General features: G+C 38.7%; 1 protein-coding gene across 1 annotated transcript; it reads left to right on the top strand.

Moving 5' to 3' along the window:
* Positions 1-7526: 7526 nt before the first annotated feature.
* On the top strand, positions 7527-12789 carry CTF18 (P-loop containing nucleoside triphosphate hydrolases superfamily protein). Its single transcript, XM_079033173.1, has 22 exons — positions 7527-8143; positions 8256-8317; positions 8571-8708; positions 8792-9049; positions 9145-9333; positions 9408-9473; positions 9585-9695; positions 9787-9848; positions 9928-9972; positions 10057-10130; positions 10305-10372; positions 10494-10562; positions 10680-10780; positions 10861-10942; positions 11054-11132; positions 11219-11306; positions 11402-11555; positions 11626-11823; positions 11918-11977; positions 12081-12340; positions 12422-12524; positions 12635-12789. Exons 1-22 carry the CDS (start codon positions 7618-7620, stop codon positions 12686-12688), a joined length of 2847 nt encoding a protein of 948 aa, XP_078889299.1. The 5' UTR covers positions 7527-7617; the 3' UTR covers positions 12689-12789.
* The last annotated feature ends 14370 nt before the right edge of the window (positions 12790-27159 follow it).

Here is a 27159-nt window from a genome sequence, read left to right as displayed (position 1 = left end):
TTACTCTCACCATCACCATCACTTTGATAAGCTATTCATATGCATAGTTCAGGTTCACTAATCTCTATCACTCCCCGGTGAACTATGATATGTATAGGTTACACTCACCATCACCACCACTTTGATAAGCTATCATATGCATAGTTCAGGTTCACTAATCCCTATTACTCCCCGGTGAACTATGATATGTATAGGTTACACTCACCATCACCACCACTTTGATAAGCTATCATATGCATAGTTCAGGTTCACTAATCCCTATTACTCCTCGGTGAACTATGATATGTATAGGTTATATTCACATTAGATTTTCGTATTGTTAGACTTCAACTATAATCGTTGAGCGTATATGCTTGAGTCATACAAGAATTTAGTCTGGATTGGCTTGGAATTGGTGGTGCCCGCCTCATCTCCTGTTCCTTGTTTGGTTGTGGACCTAGGGCGGACCCATTATATTCGACGTTTTATCTAACCTAAATCTTATATAACTTATATATGCTGGACGATTATAGGGGAAATCTGCGGGTCAATCTAGAATACATCAACGCATCATATAGGATTATTCTGTTTACACTTAACTAAGAAAATATTGGATTTTCTGGAGATCAAACTCTATTGACTTTAAAAAGGAAAACGGTTTCTACTCCAAACAAAACTCTTATGAACTCACCAACTTAATTGTTGACACTTTTCAAAACTACTTGTATTCTCAGGAAATCAGTGAAACAAGAAAACTTCAGCGCTTTGAGGATGGGACGTTAAACCGTCAACAATTTATTTTTGTCATCATATTGTAATTGATTTTGAAACATGTAAACATATACTTTGATGTAACTTTTTCAATTATATTTATGATGGTTGTATTTACTTTGAGCACTATTATACACGTTGTTGTGATACTGTACATGAAGTCCTCCACCCCTGGACGTTTCCGCCATCCTTGGTTTGGGGGTGTGACACCGACCTTATCATTGCTACCTCCGTTACCTCTACTATCGTCACATCTGTCACCACCACTTCATTTGCGACCAAACACCATAATCACATATGATTAGTCATTTTGTGAACATACATATATGTGTAATCATTTATGATTAGATATATATGTATAAACATGTATAATCATATATGATTATACCTTATAATTATATATGATTATACATTTTTGTTATATAATCATTTATGATTAGGCATATGATGCTCATAGATCTGGGCTAGTCAATATAGAGACAATAAACATCAAAAATAAGTTTTTGATGAAATATTATTTAGAAGGATTAATCTTAACTAAGTTATAATATATGTTACAAGGGTTCCATACATATAAAGAACACCAAAATCCGAGTTATAACGAAGAAGTTATGGCTCGTCGAAGTTTTACGGTAAAACCGACACGACACTGGGAGACGTAAATAGTGAATTTAGGATAGAAGACTTTTTGGCCTTAGTTATCTAAACAAAAGTTGTAGAATATGTTAAACCGAGAGCATCCATGTAACATCCCAAATTTAGAGTCCAAAATTTTCAATTTTAATATGACAATTTAGGAAACATTTGTCTTAAAACATTATTGTGTCATGTCGTTTCATAAAACTATAATCTCATGTCTGGAAACCATATCATAAAAGTAGTAAAATTTAAGAGTACAATCCCAAGAATCTCATAATGCGGAAATCCAACGTGTGCGTGTATGATGTACAGCTACCGCGCCAGCTCCTTCCCCTTCGCTTAAGAGGTACCTAAAACAAAACTGAAAATTGTAAGCATGAAGCTTAGTGAGTTCCCCCATCATACCACATACCATACAATCACATAACATACATATACTATCAGGCATATCTGGGTGCCCGACCTACCCCTTCGGTCCTGTCGACCGAATACTGCCTAGCATATCTGGGTGTTGGCCTCCCCTTCGGTCATGTCGACCGGATACTGCCTAGCATATTTGGGTGATGGCCTCCCATTCGGTCCTGTTGACCGGATACTGGGGATTATTTCACCCCTCTACTACTACCACATAACATATATCACATAATCATATTCTATCTAGTATGACTGGGTATGACTACCCCTGTTCGGCCTTATCGACCGAAAATCTTGGGGACTATCTCCCCTCCTGGTACTGGCATATGACATCATATTATACCAGAACATAACATACCAGGTAGTAGTAAACCTAGATGAATATCACAAAGACAATCATCTAACATAAAACTCTTGCTGGTGGGTCAGCATTGTGGCCATAGACCCACCACTACTGAAAGGTAACTCACCTTGTACAAGTAGCTGCTGATAATCTGCACGAGAATTCTTTGTATGCTGCTGCTCTAGAAATCCTCCGGCTATAATTCCCACAAAACACTCTGTCAGAACCTGATATCTACTCTTAGGGTAAAATGATTATTTTACCCCTGACCAAGTCCAAGTCAAAGTCAAAGTCAACTTCCAGTTAACCTGACTCGTCGAGTTGGGCCGCCAACTCGTCGAGTCCCTATCCTTTCGTCTGGCCTTGCTTCACGCCTCAACTCGTCGAGTTTGGCAACGACTCGACGAGTTCTCCTTCTAAAATAACTCCGAATGAGCCTTCATCCGACTCGCCGAGTTGTATGAACAACTCGTCGAGTTCATCTCCCTCATATGAACACGTTCAGTTTATGACTTGCCGAGTTGTATGAACAACTCGTCGAGTCTATCTTCGAAGATTGGGAGATTGCCTTGGACTTGCCGAGTCTGTTCATACACTCATCGAGTCCCATGGTTCTCAGGTCCTTTTCGCGTCTAAACATCTACGGGAATCCCCTCCCTAACAACTTGTCCATTCGTATAATGGATTCGGTGGTCATTATGTCTTGACTCGGCGAGTCCCAAGAACAACTCGTCGAGTCCATCCTTGACAAATACCATATAGTCGATTTAAATGGGTCTTAACATGTCAAAACCATATATCTAGCCTCCTAATGTCCATTTTATACGTAAAGTTCCAAACTTGGTGCACATGCATGGGGTTTTTGGATCAAAAATCCATAAAAGGTGCTCTACAATGTGCATGGAGCTCTCATGGACATAAAGTTGGCACCTTTATGCCATGAGACCCCTCCAAAAACTCAGATCTGAAAGTAGAACTCCATGAATCGCTTCACAAATCCAGAAATGGCTTAGAAAGCCCTAAATGCACCCAAAATCTAAGCCATAAAGATGAACAACCAAAAGAAAGACCAAAACAGGGGGCATTTACCTTAATTGAGCTGAAAAAGGAATAAGATATCTGGATCTACAAGCTCCAAATCGAATTCCCAAGCTTCCTCCTTCCTTCCAAGCTTCACAACCACCCAAAAGCACAAAAAATGGCCTTAGATCACTCAAAGCGGCCAGGGTTTCGATAAGGGGTGTTCTGGGAGCATAAGGGACAATGGAGGCTGCAATAAGACGTTTAAATACGGTGCAAACCCCTTAGATTAGGGTTTTTTCCAGACAGTACGGACTCGTCGAGTCCGGACGCCGACTCATCAAGTTGCTCATTTAACTCCCATGTCCAATCCGCTTCTACTCGACGAGTTGGGCCACCAACTCGCCAAGTCCCAGGTCAAAATGAGAAATATACTCGAATAAAATACATACCAGGAATCGGATGCTACACTCCATAAAAAGAACGCCAAAATTTGACTTCGTATGAGTAAGTTATGAATTTTCTAAGATTTGGCATAGAAGTGCACGACCCGAAACTCGAATTTTAGATCGAGCGGTTTTTAGCCTATGTGACCTAGATGAGAGTTGAAGATCTCATTAATAGGAACTCAACAACAAAAAAGACAGAAGAAAATGGAGTCCGTATGAAGGAGTTACCATTTTTTCGCGGTCATTTAACAATATAATCTCCTCCTACCGTTAAATTTAAGATCGATCGAGAATTAGCTGACAGAGTCATAAGGAAAGTTGTAGATCTTATTTTTACCCACGCGTGGATATAAAGAACGTCAAAAACGGAGCTCGTATGCAAAAATTACATATTTTAGAAGTTGGAAGTGTGTTGTGCGAAAATGGGTGACGTGGTACAATATTGGTCATTGCTTTCTCCCTAAGTCTTACCACCAGATGGTGACATGTGGCACAAAGTCCAGCCATATTTCACCCTATAAATAGAACCTATATCACCCTCATTTTCTTCACACCTTTCCCATTATTTATTCTCTCTATACTCTCTCTAAACCTCCCAAAACTCCCCTAGCGCTATAAGAAAGCCTCGGAGCGCTCGACGGATCCGAGAAGAAGAGCTTTCAGCTGGGAAGTTCTGCCCCTGCAGAGCCCGACTTCTAGCCAAACTCCCTCGCAGGTAAGATACGCCTACGCCATTTTAAATATAGTTTTTATTTAAATATAGTAATGTTATTAGGACCTTATAATAAATATTTGGGCTATTATTATGAGATATATAAGTGTCGTTATAATATCTTTTTAACCACTCGTGGTACGAGGAATCTGGTTTGGAAGGCCGCTTGGGTTGCTGGATTTCATAAGTGCTTTATGCCAAAATGATCCTGCCCTCCGGTGTTCCATGTCTGGCCCCTGTCTGTACATAGTGGGTGAAAAGTATTATTTAACGCTTATATAATAGTAATAATAGCTAGACTATTAATTAGTCTCGTCGAACCTTCGAGTAAACTCTAGTTGTAATGATACTAGGTTTTGTCAAGGGAAAATTGTTTTAAGAGTAACGAAGCGTTGTCCGAGTACCGAGTCACCACCGTATCAAGTGAGTGCATAGTTACTTTCATCTTACACATAAATATGAAGTGTTTTATATAAATTACGTGTTATGTGTGCATATAACCTGTATACTTGCTATATATGCTGGACGAACGATTTTATCCATGTTTTAAATGATTTAAACTGTATACATATTTTATATCTACAAATATGTTGGGTATAACATGGGTAGACGAAGGATGAGAGATAAAAGATGATGTGAGTAAACATTGACATCTATGGACTTAGTGCCTATCGAATAAACGTTGGTAGCTATAGACTTAGTACCTGATGGATAAACGTTGGTAGATATGGACCTAGTACCTGATAGATAAACGTTGGTAGCTATGGACGTAGTACTTATTATATAAACATTGGTAGCTATGAATTTAGTACTCGGTGAATGAACTTTAGCAGCTATGGATTTAGTGCTTTACAAATGAGCATTGACGGCTATGGACTTAATGTCTATCTTATAAACCTTAGAAGCAAGAGACTTCGGAATGAACAAATGCATGATAGATGACTCTTAGGGTAAACCCTTAAGAGTGAGGAAGATAATGAGGATGGGTAATTGGGTTGATTGTTTGTTGTTTAAACATAATAATTATATTATCGTGGGTTGAAAAACCATATGTACTCACCAGGTTTTCAAACCTGACCCATTCAAGCTTATTTGTATCACAGGTGTCGATACGAAACTACTTTACACTGAGAGATTTAAAAAAGATGTAAATTACTAGTGTAAATAAATGTAAGTTCTGTTTATGCTAATATTTATGTATTGACGATGACATCCCAATGTTTTGAAAATGAATAAAAATAAATTTCTTCGGAAATGCTTTGATAACCTATTTATCATGTTTTCGGGGAACAAATTCAACAACATTTTTATTAAAAGAGGTATTCTGATTTTATAAAGCATAAACAAAATCGGTATTTTTTGGCCGTGAAAATGGGAATGTCACAAGACATTATCCCGTCATGCTGGTACGCTAGAACATTAGAGCGGAAAATGAAAAATGTATGACTGAAGTTGAACATTAAGATCTATATGGGACCCATTTTCATATGAGAGGGTATTTTTACAATGTTTTAGTGTCCGACGACAGGTTTTGCCCCGATTTAATTTCCGGGAACGGGGAGTTCCTCGCCCCCGCGCCCCTCCGATATAATTACCATATGTTTAACTATTTTATTTGTAAAAATAAACATTAAACTTAAAGTAGCCATTTGTAATGTATGTTTTGTATTTGAATAAATAGTGTAATATGTAAGGTTAAACAAAACAAAAGAGTGAAGAAATAAGGTAAATAAGGTTAAACAGATAATATCAGGCCAAACGGGGTTAACTGGGATTAAGAGGAAATGATGACGACCTTTAAATTTGGGGGTAGGAAACGAGGGAATTCAAGATCAGGGGAAATCTACGAATTCGGGAGCGGTAACGGGGCAAATGAGGCTATTTATACCCCGTTTTCTCATGTTGATATTACTTATAGGACGAAAAAAAGCATATATCAATGATTTTATTTATTTATTTATGTTTTGTCTTGTTAAAGCCATGTTGGAAAGATGCTGAAAACTTTAAATCTATGTGATCTATCAGAAAAAAATATAGTACTTATGTATAGTCGAAGGTGGATACGAACGAGTGACAAGTCATTATTTTAATGGAGATTTTATAAGTTATTAAAAACTGAGTTATAGGACTTGTTTATATGATTTATTCCCCAAAAAGTGAGATAGAAACGTTAAACAATTTCTAAATATATGAATGATTTTGAAATTTAAAATACTAATCTAGTATTTTTCTTTAATTATTTTTAAGTTTTTTTTATTGTTATTTTTTTTGTTGAAGAACAATAATAAAATCCATATAATTCAAAATTCTCACAATGATTGAAATACATCTTTTGTAACAATGTTATGAAGTGGTCTAAAAATTAATGGTGATTTTAGCTATTTTTCAAAAATATACCAAAAGTTAAATATAATTAGCATACTAGGATGATATTATTCTTGCTTTGCTGACTTTGTCTTAGGTAGGGATCATTTTTTGTAAAATTTTAAACATATGGATCATTTATGTGAAAAAATATTCTATGTAGGCATCAAACCTAACTTTTGTAAATTTATTATTAAGAAGGGGCATTTATGTAATTTTATAAAACATATACACCATCTTGTAAATATAATTATGCACAAAGACCTATTCCGTAAATTATAGTGTCCCTTATTGTAAACATGCCAATATACAAAAACTAAATGGGTGAAAATATCGGTGTTTACATTTGATGGGGGTAAAGCTACCATTTTACAAAGTATAAGGGTTAAAAAGGAACATTTAACAAAGTAATGGGGTGGGAAGTGTTAACGTAAGCATATATAGTGACCAAATATGCCGAAAGTTTTATTGCGAAAAAAAAATTATAGCCAAATAAATAAGTTTTATGGCCAAAGTTTTCCATCATTTGTGACTAAAGCTTAAAATGACAAACTTTTATCTTCAAGTGTAAAATATAAAACTATACACTATTACCAAAATCTAAAATCATAAAACTATAATATTACTTTTGTTTTAATATATATATATATATATATATATATATAATATGATATTTTATTGAATATTTCTAAATCTTATAAAATAGACAAACTAATTGATTGCGGGCTAAAGTGGACAAAATACAAGACAAATTGGCTAAATGTAATCTCTTTATTCTTTGGGGGGTGTTGCGTAATTTTAAGAGTTTCACTGTATACCTTCCCCGCGTCTTTCTACTTTTCCCGCCAATACGTTTTCACTCGACCCTCATCGCCCTCTCTTTGACACACAAACGCAGATTCATCCACGCCGAGCTCAGATCGGAGATGGAAATGGACATTCCGATGCCGGACGAACTCGAATGGCTCGAAGCCGACTTGCAACTCCACGAAGAGTATCTCGACGAAGATCCCGAACCACCACCACTACCCGAAGAAGAAGCATCATACATTGAAGAAGTATATGAAGCTCTACAACCGGAACCCATCGTTAAACCTGCTTTACCGATCCCGGAGAAAGTACAACCGAAGAAGCGATTCCGCCCATTAAGCCCTAATTTACTCGACCCTAGCAATGTTGACGATTCGGTGGAAGATAAGCGATGCAAAGTTAATGATTCGAGTGCAATTGAAGCTGATGATGACTGGCTTCGGTACTCCCCGCCGCTTCAGGAAGAATCAGTGGTTATTGTCGAGGAGGAGAAGGAAACGTTTATCTCGCGATATGTAACTGATATTGAAGGAGATTTTATGCCTGTGACGGCGCCTGATGGCGATAGGGTTTATGCTAAGCTGGTTAAGGAGGAGAAGGATGACAAGCTCAAGAAGTTGGACGTGAAAGCTCCATCCAAAGGTAGAGTACTGTTGACTTGGCTAATTTCTACTGTTAAATTTGGATGCTTATCTGTAATTGTAGTATAAGTATACGATATTGTGCATTTAATCATGATGAATTAATTGCGCAGGCCTTATGCTGGAACCTATAAGCGTTCTATTGCAGAGGGCGGAAGAAGATGCTATTCAAAAGGTACGCGTACTCTGTTGTCATGATCACCTGGTCACCATAATCTCTTACCATAGTCACCCTCTACTTCTTACATAGTGGAACACAATGAGTTTTATCTTGATTTGCCTCCTTTAGGACCTTCATATCCAATCTCTGTGATGATAGAGAGACAATAGCATGTTATGTATGGAATCACAATGTTACTACCTAGGCTAAAATTTTCAATCCTTTCCAATTGTTATAACACACTGACCATTATTACTGTGGTGTTCAGGCTTTGCAAGCCAGCGTGTCTAGTCAGGTTGATGCAAATCTTGTGGGAACACCTGTGGTAAATGAACGACTCTGGGTGGATAAATATTCTCCTAATTCATTCATGGAGCTTCTCAGTGATGAACATACCAACAGAGAGGTGCATATATATGCCTTCCAAACTGTGCTATAACCTTATTATTATCTTAAACTATTGAATCTTATCCAGTTTCCTAATTCCAGGTCCTTTTATGGTTGAAACAATGGGACACTTCTGTTTTTGGATCTGAACTCAAGAGTACAACAGACGATGTTTTATCCGCTTTAAAAAGGCATTCCACTGTTTCTCAACATAAGAAAGTTTCCAGCAAGAATTTGAATGGGTGGAACAAAGATTCTACATCTAACAATGAAACATTCAGAGAAGACAAATATGATCATCATGGCATGCAAGAACTTCATAACAAGAAGATCAAGGACTCTGGCCCACCAGAACAGAAGGTAAAGTAAACTTTATAACTTGTTTCATAATTCATACACTGTTGCTAGAGCTTTTCAATACCATATGTTCAATGTTCATACAACAATTGTTGCAGATCCTTCTACTATGTGGTGCACCAGGGCTTGGGAAAACAACACTTGCACATGTGGCAGCTCAACACTGTGGATATCGTGTGGTGGAGATTAATGCTAGTGATGACAGGTCATCATCAACAATTGAAACCAAAATTCTTGATGTGGTTCAGATGAACTCTGTCATGGCTGATTCAAGGCCAAAGTGTTTGGTAGGTTACATCACACAATACTATTATGACTTTCTATTTTGGGTAAGAATGTAATTTAACTTTTTTTGTTGTAGATAATTGATGAAATTGATGGAGCTCTTGGTGATGGTAAAGGGGCAGTGGATGTAATTTTAAAGATGGTAAATCATGCTTTTCTAATTTTCTTTATTAACCTAATATACACATTTTAACCTTCTCTTATATCACTTTATTTGTTCATTTTTTCACACAAGTTACAATTATCAATGCAGGTTGCTGGTGATAAGAGATCTGATAGTGGGGTTGAAAATATTGTTCAAACAGAACAATCAGGAAAAACATCTTCAAAAAAGAAAAAAAAGGACACTCCACTTTTAAGACCTGTAGGATCAATTTACTTATGTAGTTATGTGTTTATTCCATGATTTAGTCTTTCTCATTTATTTGATACTCATGGGTTGTCTTCATATGTAGATAATTTGCATTTGCAATGACCTATATGCCCCTGCCTTGAGACCATTGCGTCAAGTAGCAAAGTAAGTTTTATCTCAGTTTGTTGATTTTTCATGTATTATTCAGACTAAATTATTGACAACATGTTTTGAAAAATTGCAGGGTTCTTGTATTTGTTCAGCCAACAGTAAATCGTATTGTCAGCAGGTGATTATTTACATAGACACAGTTATCAAATGGTATTAAAAATTTAAAATGCAACTAATCTCAGATTTATTACTGAATATTTAGGCTTAAGTATATATGCAACAAAGAAGCTATGAGGACAAGTTCTGTTGCACTTTCTGCATTGGCTGAATATACTGGTATGTGATTTGCTAAATTGTATCTCTCAACATATTGTTTATGTCGATAATAAACTTTGATATTGTATTATTGTAGTAATATGAAAATATAAAAAAGTGGTTATCCCTTATCACTTATCGCTTATCACTTCATCTATATTTGTATATCTAATTTTTCTTTTCTTTTTTTTTTAGAATGTGACATTAGATCATGCTTGAATACTCTACAGTTCCTCAACAAAAAGAAAGAAATGCTCAATGTGGTATGTGGAATTCAGCTTGTTTATGTGTATTTCTATGCATAGAAATTATTATGAATTGACAAACTGTCTGTACTTTTTTTATTCAATTAAATTTAAAAGAACTGTTTTTCTTTTCTTGTAGTTGGATATCAGTTCTCAAGTGGTTGGTAGGAAGGATGCATCAAAAAGTGTTTTTGATGTATGGAAGGAGGTATGAATGCAAGAAATAACAATTTACTTTCATCTATTTGTGTATTATAACATGCCATTTTCATTTCTTTCTATTACATTGCTATTTTTTTGAATCTAACCCTTTTTTATTCAAAAGGTTTTCCAAAAGAGAAGATTAAAGGGGGCAAGAAAGTCCATTGAAAGTTCCAGAAGCATGTTTAACGAGTTCGACTCTCTTCACTCCTTGATCTCTAACTGGTATATTAAAATATTTCAAAATATTACAATCTCTTTTTCCAGAATTGCCACATCATTTTCTTTAACTGATGACTTTTCAGTGGCAACTATGATTTAATATTAGATGGAATCCATGAGAACATCCTCCATTTAAATTATCATGATCCTGTGATGAAAAAAACAGTGAGTTTTATACTTTTATTCCAAGGATATATATATATATATATATATATATATATATATATATATATTAAGTAACTCGACATATTAATTTAACAAATTTCCATTATGTAGGTCAAGTGTTTACACAGTCTTGAGGTTTCTGATATCTTTCATCAATATATTATGCGTACACAGAAAATGTCTCTTATGGGTATTTAACCTTTTTTCTGTGTACAAACATTTATAAAATTGTAGATTTTATATAAAAGCTAACACAAGTATGTTATCTTTTTGCAGCTTATCAACCCGCTATTGCAATTTCTATACATGGTGTGGTATCTCAAGTTGAAAAACCTAATATTCAATGGCCAAAATCTTTTCATAGGTATGTCAATCAAACTAAAGATTTATACTTTTTTTTTTTTAAATAAACACTAGCTTTTGTTTTTTAAGGTTGAATTAGTTCATTGTTTACTACAGATATCGAACGACACTCATAGAAAAAGTGGAGTCATTGCACATGTGGCACAATAAAATATCTCCATCAATCTCAAGACACATATCCACTAAATCTTTTGTGGAAGATTTGGTTTCTCCATTATTGCATATTTTATCACCTCCAACTTTAAAGCCGGTAATTTATTTCTTCTCAATTCTTTTTTTTAATACTTTCTTTGTATTGAAGTTATTTTTTTTATTATCAGGTGGCTTTGCATTTATTATCAGAAAAAGAAAAAAAAGAAATGGCTCATCTGGTTAATACCATGGTGTCATATGCCATAACATACAAGAACAAAAAAATCGATCCTTTACCTAATAAACTTAAATTTGAAGTTGCTACAGACAAGGACACTCCAGTTCTTTCTTTTGATCCCCCAATTGCTGACTTTGTAAACTTTGAGGTTAGGGTTTTGACTTTTGATTTTTTTTTTTTTATAATAAAATCTAAATTGAAATTATATATATAATTTCTAATTTATAATAATCTGCTTGCAGGGGTGCAGTAGTAATTACTTCATTCTTGGCTTAGCTGTTAAGCAGCTTCTATGCCATGAGGTAAGCAATAAGAGTTACAAGTTACAAAACCACCCACTTGACTTGTATGTGAAAAAGACTAAATTGCCCCTAACATCATGGTTAATCTATGTTGCTATAATAGGTTGAAAACCAGAAGATAATACAAAGTAGCATCAACAGATCAATGCATGGAGATGATGGGAAAGAAATTGTGAAAGAGAAATTTAGTAAACCTAATCGTGTTGTGGAAAATGACAAAAATGCCACCAAAGTAAAGAATCCATCGGGTCCCACTCCCACACAGCAAGAAAAACATACTCCTATTATCACTGTAGTACCAAAATCATCTGAGACTTCTACTACTACAAAGAAGAAATCAAGCTCTTTCAATTTCTTTGAAAGGTAATTTAATCCAAATATTTTATATTTTTTGTTTTGTTTGTGGCTTATAGTAAAATTATTAATTATTAATTTGCAAACCAGGTTTAAGAAAGTGAGCGTGAATGGTTCTCAGCTGACCGAAACTGTGAAAAAAGTGGCAACATCCGAGAGGGATTCACGTCCGGTGTTATTCAAGTTTAATGAGGTAGGTAACTTAAATATTATGAAAAATTCAAATTTTATAAAATAATTAATGTATTAAATGTGTAACACTAATTTTATATTATCTTTATATGTGTTGTTGCATGAATGCAGGGATTCACTAATGCAGTTAAAAGGCCAGTCCGCATGCATGAATTTTTTTTATGACGTGTCATGTAATGTTGTTTTTGTTTGTATTTCGGCTTTTTAGTGTAATATTATTCTTGATGCACTTTTCTCAACATTAAATTATACATGAATTACTTAAATATTAGGGTCATTATAACATAACTACCAAAAACATTTCCCTCCAAAATAAACCAACATTAAAACATATAACTCCATCACATATAGCTACACAATTAATGTAGACTTAACATATGTAATTCCATCTGAAATATTTTGGTGGTTGTAAAAACATAACTACAAAAAGTACCCAGTCCCCTAAACATAGTTTCCTCCAAAATAAACCAGCATTAACTGTTATTTTCACATATAACTTGGAAGGTTTTTCACCAATTTATGTCATGATCATGCGTCTACAGAATGAATATCAATACCTTCAACAATGAGCCCAGATTTCCAATGAAGTTAACGTGTCTCCATAAAATATATCTCCACTTCATCATCAATCTCATTCTCACCTTTATAAAATCTACCCCATTCAATCTCCATTCACCCATCCACCCGCCTCTGCGGGCCCCCACCCATCACCTCTCCATATCTAGACCCACCCTCCAAATCACCGCTCATTTTTGGTGGTATTAAGTAAACAATCCTTGCCATGTCATATATATATATATATATATATATATATATATATATATATATATATATATATATATATATATATATATATATATATATATATATATATCATTTTTTTTCAAACACACATATTTTCAACACAAACACATATATTCACTAAAAAATATTCCTTCCTCATATATTGTTATGGATCCAAACCAAAATACCTCAGCCACTTCCAGTGGCGGATCTAGCTGGGAAGTCAAGTGGGGTGCACATTGACCGTTGACTTCACCGTTTTGTCCATGTTATTTTGTTAACTGTATGTCATTTGTAAATTTTAAAATCTGAGTTTCTACGGAGGAGCACCAAACACAAGAAACAAGAGCAAACATGGGATGAAGAACATAACGCAAGGGTATTTTAGGAACTTTTTATGTTGGGATTTTATTTAATTAAAAAAACTCATGGTAAATATAAAAAACATCTCCTATTTATACTAGAAAAGAAAAGCTAACCAACTATTATTATCTACTAATAAATTTGCAGGAAAAAGATAATGAATCAAATGCAAAAACGGATATTTAAAGTTTGAAATTTCTGGATTATTCCAACATTATTCTCCTCTTTAAATAACATTCATAATAACATTTTGAAATGGTTCATACAAAACCATTACACAAATTAGAAAACCATTACACAAATTAGAGACAAATCAGATTTCACAGTATAACATTCCAAATAACATTTTGTATCAACTCGTCCCACCAAAAATCAGAAAAATCATATTTCAGAGTATAAAATAACCTTATGATTTAGTTTATACATATTATGATTTCTGAATCAAAAGCAATCAATGGAATAAGTTCATAAATATTATGATTTCAATGGAGTAAATGTACAAACTTTCCAACGAAGATGGTGTGTGCTAGGTTCGAGCAATTCCTTCATTTGTTCAATTATTTGTATTAATGGTTTCTATTATTTCCTTCATGAGTTCTTGCAATTGGTAGCTAGGTCAAAAACAGGGGAGAAAAGAGTCACACTAGAGAGAAAGAAATGTTGGATAACAGTGGGGAGTGGGGACCAAGTATTTTGAAGAGGGGACCAACCATTAATAAATAATAATATCATTATATATATATATATATATATATATATATATATATATATACTGCTAGCAATTTTTTTTAAGTGGGGGCCATGCACCCCACTAGTTGCTAATTGAATCCGCCACTGGCCACTCCAAATGATCTGTCAGTGAATCTTAGCTACATGCAATTGATATCCTTTCCAATTCAACAACCTCTATTCACCAATCTTTCATACCACCCATACTACTACCAACAACAACAACAACCACAATTCATTCAACCCCAATTTCAAGTATTTCAATAACAACATTCTCCGCAATTTCAACCCCAAACTTTCCAACGTCAACAAACTTCACAATCATCTCAGGTTTCACTATCTCAATCTCAACCCATAAACCTCGACAATGACGGCGACGACGAACGGGTTGAAGAAACACAACCAAATCGTAGAAGGCAAAAAAAATCAAAAGATCAAAGGAAAAAGAAAAGTATGCAATGGACCGAGGAGGAAAGTTTAGCTAAAGCTTGGATTTTCATATCACAAGACGGGGATGTTGGCAATGCGTAAACGGATCAAAGCTTTTGGAATCGTGTTTTAGACCACTTCCACACCTTATTAGGAAGACAAACGAGCCGGACATACGACTCGGTCAATGCAGAATGTCGTGACCTTCGAGCAGCTTGCACCAAATTTAACGACGTATTTGACAATCTTAAAAATATGCATAGAAGCGGTAGCAACGATTTCAACATTTTATCAACCGCGTTTTTCCAATACAAAATTACCAACAATGGTAAACCATTTGCCAACCAAAAAGCGTGGGAAGTTGTTGCAATTGTCCAAAATGGGTCATTTATCCAGAAACTGCGTATTCGGGATCTACCACTGGCTCCAACAAACGACCGAGAATGTCCGAGTCGAACATTGGTGTTAACCTTGACCTCAATGATGAGTTCGACGCCACCAAGGGGGAGGGTCCACCGGACGTCCAAATTCGTTGACCACCGGGAAGGGACAAAGCAAGAAAAGAGGCGTCTTCTAGCGGAAAATCAACAAACGAGGACGTACTAGCGGATAAAATCGACAAAACTCTAAATTTTTTAGAAAAAAAATTTGAATCAACAGAGGAAGCTCGTCGGCGACAATTGGCACACACCGATCTTCAAATTATAAACACGGTGCCGCAACCGAATCTCGACCCGGAAAATTTAAGTGTAACGTCCCAAAATTTAAGACTAAAAATTTCTTTTAATAAAACATTACTTTAAGCAAATTCATCATTTCAAAACATAAACAGAGTATTAGTTTCCAAAATACATCTTCGTTATCAGAGTAAACATTCCCAGGCTGTCTAAACTATGGTGTGTGCCATGCGATCACCCCGAACTCTTCCCTCCGCTACTGGAAGTACCTGAAAACAAAACTGAAAACCGTAAGCACGAAGCTTAGTGAGTTCCCCATCCTACCACATACCATGCATAACCACATACTGCACATACTGGGCCACGCCCGCTATCCTGGGCCTCGCCCCTACCTCGGGCCTCGCCCGCTACAACGGCCTCGCCGCCCCAGGCCCCGCCTGGCTTCGATCCCCGCTCGGATACATATCTGTTTTACTTAGGCCTCTCCTGTCACAGGGCCCCACCCACTAACATATAATAACACATACACATATCACATAACATCACATAAGCTAAACATATACTAACGACTCTTGTTCTAAGGCCTCGCCTATCTCTGAGCCCCACCCTTGTCCTGCTACTGATGAGTCATGGAACCCCGTCCATACTCCTGATGATAGTGAGGTACGGGCCCAACCCACCCTCACTCCTTCCCTAACTTGGGCCTCGCCCGTGCTCTGCTGCTACTGAGATGTGGAACTGTCACACCCCAAAACCGATAACGGCGGAATACGTTTCGGGGTGGATGACGTAGTGAACAGTATCATCACAATTGCATAATAGTAGAAACAAGAATCATACAACCATAGCATTACATAGTGAATTTAATTACATGCGTGTTTTGTAATGTTTAACAATCACCCAAAAGTAAATCAAAAATAAGAGATGGGTCTTGTGTGCTCCACCTTCTCCAAAAAAAATGCTGCGTCTGTACCTGTCTATCTTTGACCTGAAGATACAAGTTATTTTGAAAACGATTATCAGCATAAAGCTGGTGAGTTCATAAGAGTTTAGTGTGAGTTTTTGTATACAAGCATTAGTGTAAAAAAATGTATCATTTAGGTTCATAAGTAGTAGAAACTTAGAAAAATCCCATATTTTCCAGGAAATACATTGTAAGTGACAATCTGTGAAAAGTATGCATTCTTTATTTCTTTGAAAACAGTATATTGTAAAAATACATTGGCAAATCTCCAAATGACAAATGTGATAGGATAAGTTAAGCCCGTGATTCATGATAGAGGTGCGAGCTTCCTTTAGTGATAGATACTTACTTACTTCGGGATGTGGTTTAGCATTTAGTGTAGTATTTTAGTGTAGTTGTAGGGTATTCCTTGTATATTACCAATAGTGTGGATAATAGAGGATCCCATGACCTTCCCGGTCATGCATAGTGTAGTGAAGTAGTGGCATCCCTGGGCCTGTACGACACGGACTGAGTTAACAGTCGGGATGTAATAGCGTCTGCCCCGTATAGATCTATACATGTAGAGTCATCTCCTGCTGGAACACTCCGGGCGTAATGAATAGCGAATAGAGTATCTCGTAGCGGGTTAGTGTATTATTGTTTGTTTAGTGTTTTCTCTATTGTTATAGTGTAGTAATCTCTTAGTATTGATCATAGCGTATTCTCTTACTAGTGTATCGTCTAGTGATAGTGAGTATTATAGTGTAGATAGTAATAACTTTAGCGAGTAGTAGCGGTAGCGACCCTAACCATACCTATTATGGTTATCTTAGTGGGGATGTTTCTTAGCGCGTTAGTGACTTTAGCATTAAGTGAAAGCAGTAATATTCGTATCCCATACTGATATACAGATTTTATATAAGTAAGAAATCAACGACAGTCGGACGGATAACTACTACCCTAAGCCCACAATCAAACAAGAACAGGAAATAAGGCGAGATATCGGTCCTAAGTCCTCCAAGTCTTATTTATATAAATATATCAGAGTGGGTACATTTTATAAGCAAATTGATTAAATGAAAGTATTTTTCCAAAAGAACATTTGAATTCTGATTCACTGTTCAAAAATAGTTTGAAAAGGGTAAAACCCGTTTTTAAGGCATAGGGGCAAATCACATGTGATTTGAACTAAGAGTAGTGAATCACATGTGATTAATCCTTGTAACTCGGAAATCGTTCTGTAAAACTTTACATAAACATTTATAAGCAACTTGTATCTCCCCCCTAAAACATGTAAAACACTTGAAAGGTTCATTAAAGGGGTATGAACTCACATGAAATCGCGGAAATCGGGTGAATCGGGTAAATCGGGTAATAGTGTCGATTGAGCGTTTGGTACCAAATAACCACTTGTGCACCTTTTAGGACCCTAATGTCATATGAAATATGTATTTTACAAGAAGTTATTCATCTTATTCTTTTCATTATAGAATTTGGACATTCTAGTGTCGTTTTCGGGGTTTTAAGGCCTAGAAAGGGTTCCCGGGGTGGTACAAGGCCATGGATGATTTACGGGAGGGTCCTTGGGTTCACTTCCTTAGAGTTTATGGCCTAAAAGCCATCCATTGGGAGTTTACGGCCGTAAGCCCCCTAGGCTTGGCCGTAAACTCTTGTGGCACTCCAATATGTGTGTTTAAGGCCTTATCTCACTTCCTTGATTTAGTGGTGTGTGTTTTGGACCAAGAGGGAAGGATTAAACATCATATTTTGTGATATTTTTGGGGAGTTTACGGCCAAGACTTGTTCTTGGGCCGTAAACTCCTATAAGTCCTTTAAGATGATGGTTTTTCTTGTACAACATGGTCCCAAATGGCTTAGAAAAATCCTAGAAGGCCCTATAGTGAGTTTGGAACAATTTGGCACATATTTATGGGGAGTTTACGGCCCAATAACATCCTTGGCCGTAAACTCTTCATTTGGTGTCAAGATGAAGTGTTTAATGGTACAACACACTTCCATAGGCCTTAGATAAATTCCTTTCATGCATTAGGGTAGTTTAGGGGCTTGTTCGACACAAAAGTTTGGGTGTTTACGGCCCAAGCTTAGCCTTGGCCGTAAACTCCACTTTTTATGTTCAAATGATGATGTTTAATGCCTTTAAGCCTTCCTTGTTGTCAAGTCTAAATTCCTAAACACCCTAGAAGAGTTTTTGGAGCCTTAAACATGGATTTGTGGGGTGTTTGAGGTGTTTACGGCCTAAGCACAAGCTTGGGCCGTAAACTCCTTTTTAAGCATCAAAATCTTGTGTTTTAGTGTCCAAACCCTTCTAGCTATAAGCCTTAATTAGTGTACTAGCTTAAAGGGAGGAAAAACATGGCCTTGGGCATGAATTTGGGGGTTTACGGCCTAAGGAGCTTCTTAGGCCGTAAACTCCACTTTGAACCTTGATTCCTATGATTTTTGGCCCTCAAATTAAATGAAGCATGTCTAGGATAAGATAGGGGATGAGTACTTACGTTTGGAAGTCGGAAATTAGCGGAATCGGGGCCGATTTCGAGTCTAGAGAGAGAAAGTAGAGAGAGAGAGAGTGGGTGTGTAGTAAATGGGTGTTCAAATGTTGTGCACACCCATTGCATATGTCTTGGGAAACGCACCCGATACACGGCTACCCGATGTTTAAATTTAACTGGGTTAAAACTTTTTACCCGGGTGAAGTGGTAGAAAAGGTAATACAACTCTATTAGGTTAAACGGGGTTAACACATACGAGTTATATTTCTTATGATAATATTAAGTCATGCATAAACTTAGATATTCGGATATTGACGGTTCCAAATATTACATAAAATAACGTATAGTGACACGTTCCGTTAGTGAAAATGGGATTTGTAACGAAATTAGATTTGGGGTTGTCACATCATCCTTCCGTTAGGGGAATTTCGTCCCGAAATTTAGAATACAAACAAATACGATATTACAATACTACTAAGCGAAGAGGTGAGGGTATTTGAGTTTCATTTGATCCTCGCGCTCCCAAGTGAATTCCGGTCCTCGCTTGGCGTTCCACCGAACCTTCACAATTGGGATGCGACTTTGTTTCGTCCGCTTTACTTCACGATCCAACACCTCCGCAGGTTCTTCCACGAAGTTGAGGCTCTCATTGATCTCAATCTCGTCGAGGGGGATCACGAGAGTCTCGTCGGACAGACATTTCTTCAAGTTTGAGACGTGAAAGGTAGGATGTATGTTACTTAGCTCGCGGGGCAAGTTTAGTTTGTAAGCTACAGGGCCGATTCTGGCAAGAATCTCAAAAGGCCCTATGTACCTCGGGTTTAACTTTCCACGCTTCCCGAAGCGTATTGTGCCTTTCCAGGGCGAGACCTTCAGAAGGACCCGGTCTCCGACCTGGAATTCCAAGGGTTTCCTTCGTTTGTCGGCGTAGCTCTTTTGTCGATCCCTAGCGGCTTTTAGTCGTTCACGTATCTGTATAATCTTCTCGGTCGTCTCTCGAATGATCTCTGGACCAGTGAGGGCGCTGTCAGGAACTCGTCCTTTAGCTAACTGAGTGTCTCCCACCTCGGCCCAGCACAAAGGGGATCTGCACTTCCGGCCGTAGAGGGCTTCGAATGGAGCTGCCTTGATGCTCGTATGATAACTATTGTTGTAGGAAAACTCCACAAGAGGTAAGTGTGTATCCCACGATTTCCCGAAGTCGATCACACAAGCTCGCAGCATGTCTTCTAATGTTTGGATCGTCCTCTCACTTTGTCCGTCAGTCTGCGGATGGTAGGCTGTACTCATATCCAGCTTCGTCCCTAGTGCCTTTTGTAATGATTGCCAAAATCTAGAGGTGAATCTACTATCTCTGTCTGATATAATAGATATAGGGACGCCATGCAATCGCACTATTTCTTTTATGTAAGTCCTAGTGAGCTTTTCCATCTTATCCGTCTCTTTGATGGGTAGGAAGTGGGCGGACTTGGTCAACCTGTCAACGATGACCCATATGGTATCTAATCCACCTGCTGTCTTGGGCAGCTTGGTGATAAAGTCCATTGTGATTCGCTCCCACTTCCATTCTGGTATTTCCGGTTGTTGGAGGAGTCCTGATGGCTTTTGACATTCTACTTTGACCTTCGCGCAAGTAAGGCACTTACTTACAAAGGTAGCGATCTCTGCCTTCATGTTCGGCCACTAGTAAAGCTTTTTGAGATCCAGATACATCTTATCTGAACCCGGGTGGACGGAGTAGCGAGTGTTGTGTGCTTCCCTCATAACCAAATCTCTGAAACCTCCATGGCGTGGAGTCCAGATTCGGTCCATAAAGTAATAGGCTCCGTCATCCTTAACCTCCAGATTTTTATCCATTCCACGCAGGGATTCTCCCGTCATGTTTCCAGGCTTTAGAGCTTCCAGCTGAGCCTCTTTGATCTGCGTGGATAGATGTGAGTGTATGGTCATGGTTAGCGACTTGGTTCTTCGTCCGGAATATTCTTTTCTGCTCAGGGCGTCTGCTACTACGTTGGCTTTCCCCGGATGATATCTAATTTCACAGTCGTAATCGTTAAGTAACTCGACCCATCGGCGTTGTCTCATGTTGAGTTCCTTCTGGTTCAGTATATGTTGGAGGCTTTTATGATCAGTGTACACCACGCTCTTCGTCCCATACAAGTAGTGTCTCCAGATTTTTAGTGCGAAGACGACCGCTCCTAACTCGAGGTCGTGAGTAGTGTAGTTCACCTCATGGTTCTTTAGCTGTCTCGAGGCATAGGCGATAACCTTGCCTCGTTGCATCAAGACACAACCGAGCCCCTGATTGGATGCATCACAGTATACAACAAAATCTTCTGTCCCTTCGGGAAGGGATAATACTGGTGCGGTGCACAGGGCTCGCTTCAGGGTCTGGAATGCCTTCTCCTGTTTCTCTTCCCAGTCGAATGGCACACCCTTTTGTGTTAGCGTGGTGAGAGGCTTCGCAATCCGAGAGAAGTTTTGGATGAACCGTCGGTAGTAGCCAGCGAGGCCTAGAAATTGACGAATTTCCGTAGGCGTCTTTGGTGCTGACCAGTTCTCAATAGCCTTAATTTTGGAGGGGTCCACGTGGATTCCTTCCTCACTGACCACGTGTCCTAATAATTCAACTCTCCGGATCCAAAACTCGCACTTAGAGAACTTTGCATACAACTTCTCGGATCGCAGGGTTTCCAGGACTAATCGTAAATGGCTTCTGTGCTCTTCCTCGCTCCGAGAGTAGACAAGAATGTCGTTAATAAAGACGATGACGAACTGGTCTAGATATGGACGACATACCCTATTCATCAAGTCCATGAATACTGCGGGGGCGTTAGTCAGTCCAAAGGGCATCACTACGAACTCGAAATGCCCGTAGCGGGTTCGGAAAGCTGTCTTTGGAACATCTTCCTCAAGCACCCGTAATTGGTGATACCCCGATCTAAGATCAATCTTAGAGAAGTAACTGGCTCCTTGGAGTTGGTCGAATAGGTCGTCGATACGAGGGAGAGGATAGCGATTTTTGATCGTGAGTTTATTGAGTTCCCTATAATCGATGCACATTCGAAACGACCCATCCTTTTTCTTCACGAACAAGACCGGAGCTCCCCAAGGTGAGAAGCTCGGTCTTATAAAACCCTTGCTAAGCAGTTCGTTCAGTTGACCGGATAGTTCTTGCATTTCGGCGGGCGCTAGTCGGTAGGGCGACTTAGCTACAGGGGTAGCTCCTAGGATTAGGTCGATTCTGAATTCAACCTGTCGTTTAGGAGGTAGGCCTGGAAGATCCTCCGGAAAGACATCAGGAAAATCGCATACTACAGGAATGTCTTTTGGATCTTTCGATTTTTGGTTAGTGTCGACGACGTGAGCAAGGAAGGCGCGATATTCCTTGCGCAAGTATTTCTGAGCCTGAATACTAGAGATGATACGAAGGTTTGTACTTGGCTTATCTCCGTATATCAATAGGGCCTCTCGATTCGGAAAGTTCAGGCGAATGGCTTTCTCGGAGCATAGAATGTCGGCGTAGTGAAGGCTTAGCCAATCCATACCAACAATGGCATCGAAATTGATTGAGACTGGTATAAGATCGATTAGAAAGGGGTGATCATCTAACGTGAGAGTACAACCTATATAGATTTCATTAGAGCTTTCTGTCTTCCCATTAGCCATTTCTACAACGAATGTTTCTTTTAGTGGTTGAGGGGTTTGTTTGAGTAAATGTTTAAAGTTTTGATTTATGAAGCTTCTTTCTGCACCACTATCGAAAAGACACAGGCATAAGAGTTGTTGAGAAGAAACGTACCCGTGACGACTGTGGGATCGGCTACTGCTTCATTGTGACCGATAGCAAGTAACCTTCCAGTTCCCCCAGCATTTGCAGTCTTCGGACAGTTCTTCTTAAAATGGCCCGCTTCACCGTAGCCATAACAAGTTGGGGTCATTCCCGTACCAGGAACCTGTGTGATAGGTTTGGGAGGGGCCTTGCAAAATCGGACAGTATGGCCCTTACGACCGCAGTTGGAACACTGCAATTCACGGCATGGACCGTTGTGGTGAAAAGGGCACTTGGGACACTTAGGCAAGTTTCCACTGTAAGCCTTCGGCGGGGCTGGAGCAGCTGGTGCGGCCGGGATGGTGGCAGCATGAACCGCCACAATTTGCTGATCCCTGGAGGCGGTTTGAGTTTTCTTGCCTTTCTTCTTATCCCATCGTTTCCTTTTTCTGTCGGATGATCCGGATGGTGCAGTTGTTGTTGTGGTTGTTGTTGCTGGAGTGGAGGAGATTTCGTGGTTGATCAGACTCTGGGCCAATTCCTTGGCGCTGTCGAAAGTGGTAGGGCGTGAGGCCAGAATATTTCCTCGATACGGGGGCACTAAACCCCAGATGTAACGCTCAATCTTCTTGCTTTCAGAGGGGATCATGTTGGGACACATAGCCGCCAAGTCGCAAAACCTGGCCGTATAAGCCGTTATGTCGGTCCCCTTCATCTTGAGGTTCCAGAGTTCTTCCTCAAGCTTCTGAACTTCGCCCCTAGGGCAGTACTCTCCTCTCATAAGATCTTTTAGAGTGTCCCAGCCCATGGCATTGGCTGTGACCAAGGAGAGTGCGTTGACATGGCCGTTCCACCATGTCAAAGCCCTGTTAGTGAGGGTAGCAGTAGCGAACTTGATTTTGCTCTCTTCGGGACAAGAGCACATTTCGAATACAGCTTCGGTTCTTTCGAACCATTGGGACAATGCCAGAATTCCTCCGGTCCCATCAAAGAAAGTAGGTTTACAATTCATGAAGTCTTTATAAGTGCATCCCTGCACTCGTTGGTGGACTTCACCAAATCTAGAATTTCCACCGCTCGCATCACCCGAGTTCATCTGGGCCATGGCTGCTGTTACAGCCGCAGTCACAGCCGCTTGGAACAACACCGGATCAATCTGCGGAGGAGGAGGTGGTGGAGGAGGGGTTTGAGTTTCAGGTCTTCCTCTGCTGGGACGCTTTCGTGGTGGCATCCTTCACTGGAAGATCATAGGAATGATAGCAATAGTAAGAGCCTATTGCGAATATGAATAATGTGTTTCATGGATTAAATCAACATAATCCAAGATCAGGGTAAGAGTTATAGCAATAGAGAAATCATCTGCCAATATACTGGTATTAATGTTGCAACAGAAGTTCATGAAAATTGACCTAGCAGTAGGTCTTACATCATACCATAGAGAAATGTTGGCAGTTTAGAGGTTCAGCTAGGGTACTTTTTAAACTAGGAACGTTTACAGACAAGAGACCTACGGAACATAGAGATAAAAGGCTAGTCCTTTAAACAAAAGAGTGAGGTAACTAGATGTCTTCTACTGGCGACGATTGCTTGTCGGGCGAACCCTCAGATCCTCTAATTGACGCATAACTTCTTGAAGGTGTCGATCATGAGTCCTTTGGCGTGCTCGGAGTTCCCTAACTTCAGCTCGGGATGCAGCCAGTTGATGCTGCAAAGCCTCGTTGGTCCTCCTTGTCCTGTCCACGGCTTCTTCGAGTTGGCGGATGCGAACAGTATTAAGGTTTGAGTTGGCATCCACTTCTACAACTCGACCAATAGCTGCTTGACCTTGTTCAACATTCCTGGAAATCCTTCGGATCATGATGGGTAGAACCCGATCTGCCGATCCTCCTTCGCTTACGTTGTAGAAACTTCGGTCTCCATTGTAAGGCAAGGGCTGACCCTGCTCCTCGCTCCATCGACGCAGGGATATTGCCCACATAGGAGTGGGGCCCTGAAATGCCGGTCGGGGGTTAGGGTTCGGGGCATCAGGAGGTTGGTTGTTGACTTCTGGCTCGGAGCTCGAGTCACCCGAGAAACCTTCGGCATGATGATCATCCAAAGGAATAGGGTGATCGTCGTCTGACTCCTCTTCGAGCCATCCTCCATTGCCCTGGTTCGGAAAGTACGGATCACCGGGTAGGTGGAAGCCAGCCATGCTATCTACGCGAGAAGGGGGAAAGAAGATTAATAGACGCACTATTCTAAGATACTTATAGGAGGAATCATTACTAGTTGACCCAATACTTGCATAGTGCATACCGATTACATGTAACCGAAGCAAGATAGTCCTTCGAATAAACCACCCTAACTTCAGACCCCCAATCAAACAAGAACAGGGAATGAAGCAAAGGCTGCAGATTCTGAGTCTATAGTGCCCCAATCACATGTAATCGTGGTGTATCCACTTAGCAACTATTGTCCTACTAGTAACGACCCTTGATGTTAACACATACGTATAATCTAGAGATACAGAATACTCCTATAGTATTCTTATGTTAGCGTTATTGTGGTATTGTTGGTAAGTTTTAGACTTGTTGCAACATCACAATCGAACTTAGGCACATGCTAGTCACTCTCAGGAAAACGTAGTTGATCAGGATACATCATCCTGAATGTGACTATATGTCTCTAAACCCAATTGTGCTGCCCAACAATCTTAATACTTTTGTTTTGTTCTAGGATGATACTGATTCCTGTGTTTCATAGTGATGTGTGTATATATATATACTTGGTTAGTTCTTTTAGATCCTTAACAGTATATATTTTGGTCAGAGTGTTTTAGTCCCGAAGTGTTTATAGTTCGTATATCTTTTATAGGTTGATATACTTGATTCACTACAAACAATGCTCTGATACCAATCTGTCACACCCCAAAACCGATAACGGCGGAATACGTTTCGGGGTGGATGACGTAGTGAACAGTATCATCACAATTGCATAATAGTAGAAACAAGAATCATACAACCATAGCATTACATAGTGAATTTAATTACATGCGTGTTTTGTAATGTTTAACAATCACCCAAAAGTAAATCAAAAATAAGAGATGGGTCTTGTGTGCTCCACCTTCTCCAAAAAAATGTTGCGTCTGTACCTGTCTATCTTTGACCTGAAGATACAAGTTATTTTGAAAACGATTATCAGCATAAAGCTGGTGAGTTCATAAGAGTTTAGTGTGAGTTTTTGTATACAAGCATTAGTGTAAAAAATGTATCATTTAGGTTCATAAGTAGTAGAAACTTAGAAAAATCCCATATTTTCCAGGAAATACATTGTAAGTGACAATCTGTGAAAAGTATGCATTCTTTATTTCTTTGAAAACAGTATATTGTAAAAATACATTGGCAAATCTCCAAATGACAAATGTGATAGGATAAGTTAAGCCCGTGATTCATGATAGAGGTGCGAGCTTCCTTTAGTGATAGATACTTACTTACTTCGGGATGTGGTTTAGCATTTAGTGTAGTATTTTAGTGTAGTTGTAGGGTATTCCTTGTATATTACCAATAGTGTGGATAATAGAGGATCCCATGACCTTCCCGGTCATGCATAGTGTAGTGAAGTAGTGGCATCCCTGGGCCTGTACGACACGGACTGAGTTAACAGTCGGGATGTAATAGCGTCTGCCCCGTATAGATCTATACATGTAGAGTCATCTCCTGCTGGAACACTCCGGGCGTAGTGAATAGCGAATAGAGTATCTCGTAGCGGGTTAGTGTATTATTGTTTGTTTAGTGTTTTCTCTATTGTTATAGTGTAGTAATCTCTTAGTATTGATCATAGCGTATTCTCTTACTAGTGTATCGTCTAGTGATAGTGAGTATTATAGTGTAGATAGTAATAACTTTAGCGAGTAGTAGCGGTAGCGACCCTAACCATACCTATTATGGTTATCTTAGTGGGGATGTTTCTTAGCGCGTTAGTGACTTTAGCATTAAGTGAAAGCAGTAATATTCGTATCCCATACTGATATACAGATTTTATATAAGTAAGAAATCAACGACAGTCGGACGGATAACTACTACCCTAAGCCCACAATCAAACAAGAACAGGAAATAAGGCGAGATATCGGTCCTAAGTCCTCCAAGTCTTATTTATATAAATATATCAGAGTGGGTACATTTTATAAGCAAATTGATTAAATGAAAGTATTTTTCCAAAAGAACATTTGAATTCTGATTCACTGTTCAAAAATAGTTTGAAAAGGGTAAAACCCGTTTTTAAGGCATAGGGGCAAATCACATGTGATTTGAACTAAGAGTAGTGAATCACATGTGATTAATCCTTGTAACTCGGAAATCGTTCTGTAAAACTTTACATAAACATTTATAAGCAACTTGTATCTCCCCCCTAAAACATGTAAAACACTTGAAAGGTTCATTAAAGGG

The sequence above is a fragment of the Lactuca serriola genome, chromosome 1, assembly GCF_051521515.1.
Source record: "Lactuca serriola cultivar US96UC23 chromosome 1, Lser_US96UC23_V15, whole genome shotgun sequence".
Taxonomy (NCBI): domain Eukaryota; kingdom Viridiplantae; phylum Streptophyta; class Magnoliopsida; order Asterales; family Asteraceae; genus Lactuca; species Lactuca serriola.
The sequence above is the reverse complement of the archived record's forward strand: the minus strand, read 5'-3'. Positions and strand labels throughout refer to the sequence as shown.

What these genes read in the sequence shown, in the direction of transcription:
- CTF18 (XM_079033173.1), top strand. Translation starts at nt 7,618, where the DNA reads ATGGAAATGGACATTCCGATGCCGGACGAACTCGAATGGCTCGAAGCC. An exon ending in CGTGAAAGCTCCATCCAAAG is followed by an intron (nt 8,144 to 8,255) that starts GTAGAGTACTGT and finishes TTAATTGCGCAG; the next exon opens with GCCTTATGCTGGAACCTATA. An exon ending in CCATTGCGTCAAGTAGCAAA is followed by an intron (nt 9,849 to 9,927) that starts GTAAGTTTTATC and finishes GAAAAATTGCAG; the next exon opens with GGTTCTTGTATTTGTTCAGC.